This window comes from Osmerus mordax, chromosome 22 (assembly GCF_038355195.1).
Source record: "Osmerus mordax isolate fOsmMor3 chromosome 22, fOsmMor3.pri, whole genome shotgun sequence".
Lineage (NCBI taxonomy): Eukaryota > Metazoa > Chordata > Actinopteri > Osmeriformes > Osmeridae > Osmerus > Osmerus mordax.
This window is the reverse complement of record NC_090071.1, coordinates 8304792-8311971: the sequence shown is the minus strand read 5'-3', so window position 1 is coordinate 8311971 and position 7180 is coordinate 8304792. Positions and strand designations below refer to the sequence as shown.

The window sequence follows — 7180 nt, the reverse complement described above, 5'->3', positions numbered from 1 at the left end:
TTGCCTCTCTGTACGTGTGACAGGGTTTACTTTGGACCCTTCCTGCTCACTCCAGTTAGAGGCAGGAAAGAAAGGGGAGGGGGGGGGGGGTAAGAAGGGTGTGAGAAGTAAGCAATCCCTGCTTGACACAAAAAGTTGTGTGGGGGGGGGGGGGGGGGAGCCCTCATAAAAGAGAACATTTGCCGACCGGAAGGTAGTTATGTAAATGGGTCACTCATTAACAGTTTATAAAGAGTCTGGATTGAGGACGGGAGCAGGGAGGGGGGTTGCTCATAGCAGCACAGAAAACTCTTGCAAGGGAGACTCTGTTCTAGTTTTTACAGAGAATATCTCTCTGGTTTGTAAACCTGGACAGAAAAGCAACAGAACATCCATACAATTTGGACACACTCCGACTTATGAGAAGAATGTCACAGCAATGATGATATAGAAGTCGTACTGACATACTTTTGAAGGCATTCTGCCCTCAGGGCTTCCATGTTATTCCACTCTAGATATAATCCAAAATGGGCCAGTCACAAGGGTGCATTTTGAACTTTATTGCATTTTGCAAGAATTCATGAGTTTATACCAGTTAACAAGCACACATGATCATTGCTCAACAGATGTTAAGAGAATCACTTTTGACAAATAAAATGTTTGGTTGTCAAACATCGAATACTAAAATTGCTGCTCAAACTAATTGGCTTGTCTAGTCATGCATTACCGTTTCCAATTGAAGGTTGTCATATTGCTGAAGAGGCATTCGTGGAACATAATTGAATTAGAAAGGCATCATCCAAGCTTGGCATAACTTAAAAATGTCACAGTTTAGGCTAATTTTGACAATTAAAACAAAAGGACTGACAATTACATTATCTTTAAGTAAAAAGAGCAAAAGGCAGATATCCTTTTGACACAAATACAAATTCCAGTTCCAACTGATTGACAGTAAAACATATCAGTCTAACTACAACAATAATTAAGCAATTCACAACTCAGATTTTTGAAAAGTGCAAATGTTATAAATTGGCATTAGCTGGATCAAAATATTCATTAAACAGCAGATTCTTATTCCAGACATGATGAAATCTGGATACTAAGTAAAAGGTAAAACAGACTAAAACAACCTCTAATAGATTCTGAAAGCTGATTCTGAATTATTCTGATCCATAGTGCTTAAGCAGACAGGATATTACTAAACCATGCATATCATGGATCGCAAAAATACCACCTGACATCCGCTTTAGGGGAAGGATCCATTGCATAAAACATCTTGAATGTATACCACATCCTCCCACTCTGCCTATACATTTCAAGATGGCCAACAACAGGTACCACATTAGCACCTTAGGGTAAGACTCACAGTTTATACAATACTTGGGGAAATCAAGCACACAGACAATATCAAGGGTAGATGGAAAGCAATTAAAATGTTAAGAGCCAAATAAAGCTGGTAAGAATATTGAATACACTGACATTTTATAACACAAATTCATTCAATTCTAAAAGATGCGAGTCCATTATTTGTTTTTATTTATTAAAAGAGGCCAGACTGTGTCAACGATTGAGCTGTCCTTCCTTGTGTGTTTTGTTTAACCTCTTCTCAGGATGGGTGTGCGTCCTGGTCATTTGAGGAGTGGCAAATCGTCTAGGAATTTCACATTTAGGAAGAATTTTTGGTCTGACAGCCTGAAGTAAATGACGCGAGACATTGAATGAGAATAAGAAGAACAAAAAAACTCAAATATAATTTTAGAACACCATTCTGATTGCTGAAGTTGGTGTCCTTTTCATAGAAATGGGCAAAAAACACAGTCTAGATACATTTCTATGGTAGGTGTTACCCCTGGAGCCTGCGTGTGGACATCTTACCTCACTTCACCTCTAATAAAGAAAGAAGAAGCGCGTTCTGTGAGAGGTGGCCATGCTTTCTGACATGTTGCGCACTTTCAGATAGTTCACGAATCCTCTGAAGAACAGCAGAAGACCTGGAGAGGGAAGAAGAAATATGAGCACAAACACTCATCTGGCGCTCTCCACCGCACAATGGTGTATTTCAAATGTTCCTCAAATGACTCAATGGCTGTATGTTAACTATATGAGCAAAAAAAAAAAATGTTGAGGAACATGAGCAGTTAATTGACTCGGCCACTAGATGACATTGGTGTGCCCCACACGTTTACGTTTGCTACTCTACCTCATTTTAGTGCCTTCAGTGCAAGAAAGGCGCATTACAAATCAAATGAATTATCATTAGTATTGCTATGTTATTTGAGGAGGTTGGTTAGTGTGCTAAATAAGTAAACCAGCAAGCGTGAATAAATTGCTGGTCTGTCCTACAGACTCACCAAGGATCAGGAAGATCCACCAGAGCCAGTACTGTCCATTGAAGTATCCAGTAAAATAGTCAGAGAACTGTGAATACAAAAGAAACAAATAAAGCATGTAGGCAAAAAAGGTCGGACTAAATCTTAACAGTTGCACCAAACTAAAAGTATGTTAGTGTTAGTGTTCCTCTTCCTGTGTGTAAATGACACGGGGGATTTTGATTAATGCCAGAGAACCGTGGCTCTGGTTCTAGGTGTCCTTCTCACCCTGTCATGTGTCCCGGCAACACGCCTGGGCATGTGTCTGCTTCCTGACCCAGCCACGCTAGGGCTGTGATAGAACCACGCACACACACACAGTAGTCGCTACCTTATTCCTCAGACTCTTAGGTCAGGTTCGACTCGTTCTTTGGCTCCACGCACGTTCCATACAGAGAGGAGTAGTGGATTGGCTTTTCTGACAGCGTGTTGACATTTTTGTCTCGGAAGCAGCAGCTAGTCGTCCTAGACGACACATTTGGGATTGACAATTTCTTGCCGAATATCTGGGGCCTGGTAGCCGTACCCTGACGATGAGAATCCACTTGATGAGAGAGAGGCCAAAGCCGCATATGGCCCCGTATCGCCCAGCGATGGTGTTGGTCAGGCAGAAGGACAGGCAGAACCCAATCCAGTTGAACAGGAAGGCCACTGTAGGAAGACAGACACAAACACACTGAGGACGTTTCACACCGTAGTACTCATTCTGCAAACAAACACAGCATGACCTTAAGAAAACAAATACGGTATGGAAGCAAATGTTAAACATATGGCCTTTACATCTAAATTATGGTTTAGGCACCCCAACACTAGTTTTTTGCGTTCATCATCAACAGCAAAGATAGAAACGGTTTTCAAAAAAACCTCATCAAAAGAGTCTAAATGTTGCCACCTAGTGGTAAAACTACAGAACAACAGCAACTACCGATCATTTTCATCCACACAATTCAAAGTAATGAGATACTGCTGGCCATGAATGCTTTAGAATTATAGAGCCTAAATGATCATATTCAGCGACTGTCTGTCAGACATGTTTAAGGATCATTGATCAAAAGTGATTTGGGCTGATCTACTCACTGAAAAAGGCCAGCATGAAGATGCCATCGTTGCCAACTCTCAACTGGTCTGCATCACTGAAATCATCCCTGGGAGGGAAGTCATCATCCTGCAAAACAGATACACGGTTTGACATGATGTTGCTACGCAACAACAGCAGTAAAGACATATCTGTTGTGGGACTTCAGACAACATCAACGTGCCAGCAGAATCATCTCTTTTCATCTCCCAGGCCCAACTGTGTTAAATGACAACGAGGGCAAATGTAATGCCTACTTGAGTGGGGTGTCCTTGAACTCTTGCTGTTCCTCCTGAGGAAGGATGCCCTCAGACAAACTTTCCTCTCATGCATGCGTATGTCGGCCTGTGAGTGTGTGTGTGTGTTTTACTTCCATCCTACCCGGGGGATCACTTCCACAGCTGAGGCAGCCAAGGATGCTGCCTTGGCCTTCTCGGCCTCATCGTAGGTGGGCAGAGAGGTGGCAACACTGTAGGGGGGCGGCACGGGGAAGTCTCCCTGGAAACTGCTCTCTGCAGGAAGGCAACAAGAGGAGAGAGCTGGTTGGTCAGGATGGTGAGGTGAGGTGAGGTAAAGTGAGGAACTGATGAAGTACCAGCAGCAGTGGCTCCCAGAGCGATGCTGGTGTAGGGGGGAGGAGGGGCCTCGGCGTCCCCCCCTTGCAACGCGGGCTCTGGGGACGCACTGGCCTGGGCTGAGGTGGACGGCTGGGCACTGGTGGAGGCCTCCGACAGGTCATCCTCGTTGTGTAACTGGGGCGGTAGGGGACACAAGACTGGATTAAGCCGCTGATTGGCTAACCTCAAAAAAAAACCTCTCACACCATTGGTTGTGTAACATAAATCAATGAGCATGTAAGAGCCAGTGGGACAATACAAATAAATAAAAAAAGATGGCGCTCAACATGGCCTGACCTAAATGCAGGGGTGTGAGAGCATTTGGGAGGAGAGACCACATTCTCTTTAAATATGGCTACAGTTCAGCAAAATACAGACGACAAACCTATGAAATACGCCTCGGCTAAATGGTTTGACTGTGTGTCTGACTGCAGTGAGGTTTTCAAACAACATGGTCATGAGACGAGGATCAAGAGAGGCGTTGGTAACGAGATACAAGAGGAGCCGCTGCACCTGTCCAAAACACGCAGACCCCATCAGAGGCATCTCAAACAGCAGAATAACACATTGCTGACAGGCCTTTACACAATGTGGATCGGCGAAGCCTCGTGTGTGAACAACTTGTGAAACAAACATCAGTGGAGGGGCTGCGCAAAGTGTTAGGCTATTTGGTCAAGCAGCGTATAAAAGCAATATGTCTCTAGTATCTCTACACACTGGTCACAATTCTGGGTGAGTGTCTTGTGGCTTAGCAGGTTATTGTTTAGCCAGCCTCCTGCTCATTAATAATAAGTAGCCTATGTAGAAGGGGTCAATGTGCAAGAACAATGAATGGTGCGTATGCCTATATTGAAAAGCATACTCTCATATCTTGTAAGGGATGTCTCTGTAAGAGACAACTACAACTCAATTGTCAGTTTATAAAGCAGTCAGCATTACCTTTAGCTACAAACTCTGCAAGTGCTTTGCTATGTTGTGTGTGTGGGGGGGAGGAGAGAGAGAGAGAGAGAGAGAGAGAGAGAGAGAGAGAGAGAGAGAGAGAGAGAGAGAGAGAGAGAGAGAGAGAGAGAGAGAGAGAGAGAATGCACAGTTTTCAATTTTCAATTGTGTGCATCTAAATCTAGATTAGTTTCAATATGGTAAACCTGACAAGTGATGACACATTAACGCAAAAACCACAGTTGCCTAGCGACTGACTAGTGAAATGGCTACATCTAAACTGTCTTGTGGTTGTGGCTGACAGTTCTGGCGAAGGAGAATATATAAACATAAATTTCCATTGCTCGATGTCATAGTTAGAATTGATTTGAGTTACGTCCCGAAAATATGACATAGCTATCCAGCTTGAAAAGAGGTAGATCTAGTCTAGTTGGTAACAAGACTGTTCGTCTTCGACTAGCAACTGTAGACTACTGTAGTCAGCACCAGTGTGCTAACAGTACCGTACTGACACGAACGTTAGTTATAGCTAGACTATAGTCTAAGTCTCTTGAAGGTTTAGGATGTCACTTATTAGCTTACCATTTCAATTGAATGCTATGAATAGGTTGGCAACGTTAATAAATACACGTTCATGTATACCCTCAGAGGTAGCCTAGCGATCTAACGGCTTACAGTAACACGTATTTAGCTAGCAACCACGGCCTGGTTGTAGATGCTTCAGCATCTGGCTTTCGCTTGCCAGATGCGGAAGTGACAGCCAGACAACTGCTTAGCTAGCTAGCTGGTTAGCTCAACACTCATACCTAAGTAGCTAGAATTACACATATTAGGCAATAATACCAGGTCTGACCAGATACATTTGACAAACTATGAAAAGCTTGCAAACTAGAAAGTTAATTAAGCTTAGAAGGGAACATCGTTCTTGTGTTTAAGAGAACTAGTATATTGTAAGCTCGCCAGGTGGCTAGCTATGTTTATATTAGCATAGGCCATGGCGATTGTTTTGACTCACCACTTGATATCGGCTTGCTGCCTGGTCCATCTCGACGTTAGACTCAGCTGGCAAGCTGACCAGCCAGGAAACAGTCAGTAATCTTGCTAAATATAGCTCTAACGAAACTTGATGAGACTTTCCAAGCCAAGGAAACTAAACGTACTATCTACACGTACAGATGTAACAGAAACGACGTCCCTCCATTGGCTTTAATTCAATTGACGCAAAATTCGGTAAGGCTGAGTGGGTTCTTTCAATTTGTGACGCAATTTGTAATTTGAAGTGTGTTCACCAGGGGACGCTGTTGTGTAGAACAAAATCTGGTAGTACGGATTTCCAGTACGGTGTTCCGGAGAATTCATTTCCCCTGTACCCCTTTCCTTGCGCGTGTGCGAAATCATGATTTTCCTCTTGTTGCTTGGTTAAGATGAATATGAATTGTATAATCGCGTGTGTTTGTGAGACCTCTCGCGTCTCTCTTGGAAGTCGCTTTGAATAAAAGCGTCTGCTAAATACATAAATGTAAATGTAAATAGTGTACTCTACCTACTTTCCATGAGCATAAGGTACATTCCTTTATATACATGTGGAAAGTGCCCCCCCCCCCCCCCCCCCCTGTATATTACAGTGTGGCCATTTATAAAGCAATACAGTGATGCTGGTGATGTATGTTACTGTGATAATTATGTATAACAAGTTTCATCTATACATCAGTCTTTTACATTGAGAACACAGGGGAAACAGATTGTCTGATGATTTTGGACGCATGATGTATAGATGAACCTCAATCAAATTAGGTTTTCATTACAGTTTACTTTAGTCTTCTAAATTAAATAAACGCCATAAGGTCTGCTAGTATTGCCTGGGAATACCTGATTAAAAAGTAATATTGCCAACTACTTGCTGTAGTTGGCAATACTAGGCCTACATGTTTCTGAAATATGTGTGCGTGTGCTCGAGAGGGGGGTTATGATATCCTTTCATAAGGATGTTGTGAACTTACAAAACACTGGTACTTGCTGCAACCCAAACCATAGAAATAATTCGTACATAAACACCAATATAGACACCAAGAATACAAAATACATTCTCCAGCTGACAAACGCAAATTATTTTGATGATGAAATGACACAAATGAGATGCGCACGTTTCTCTGACATCACTGGACTTGTGTTGTTGTTGGACTCTTCCAACAAGCTTTGCT

General features: G+C 42.8%; 1 protein-coding gene across 2 annotated transcripts; it reads right to left on the bottom strand.

Moving 5' to 3' along the window:
- Positions 1-1123: 1123 nt before the first annotated feature.
- ndfip2 (Nedd4 family interacting protein 2) lies at positions 1124-6173 on the bottom strand. 2 transcript variants are annotated; one of them, XM_067260786.1, is made up of 8 exons: positions 5995-6173; positions 4019-4175; positions 3805-3935; positions 3426-3513; positions 2875-2999; positions 2331-2397; positions 1855-1970; positions 1124-1671 (listed from the first exon to the last, which is right to left on the bottom strand). In XM_067260786.1, exons 1-7 carry the CDS (start codon positions 6022-6024, stop codon positions 1867-1869), a joined length of 702 nt encoding a protein of 233 aa, XP_067116887.1. In that variant the 5' UTR covers positions 6025-6173; the 3' UTR covers positions 1124-1671; positions 1855-1866. The 2 variants fall into 2 exon arrangements, with proteins under 2 accessions (XP_067116887.1, XP_067116888.1); XM_067260787.1 differs by having other exon boundaries at positions 1492-1630.
- Positions 6174-7180: the final 1007 nt, after the last annotated feature.

What these genes read in the sequence shown, in the direction of transcription:
- ndfip2 (XM_067260786.1), bottom strand. Translation starts at nt 6,024, where the DNA reads ATGGACCAGGCAGCAAGCCGATATCAAGTG. An exon ending in CAGCAAGCCGATATCAAGTG is followed by an intron (nt 4,176 to 5,994) that starts GTGAGTCAAAAC and finishes CTACCGCCCCAG; the next exon opens with TTACACAACGAGGATGACCT. An exon ending in GTGGATCTTCCTGATCCTTG is followed by an intron (nt 1,971 to 2,330) that starts GTGAGTCTGTAG and finishes TTCCCTCTCCAG; the next exon opens with GTCTTCTGCTGTTCTTCAGA.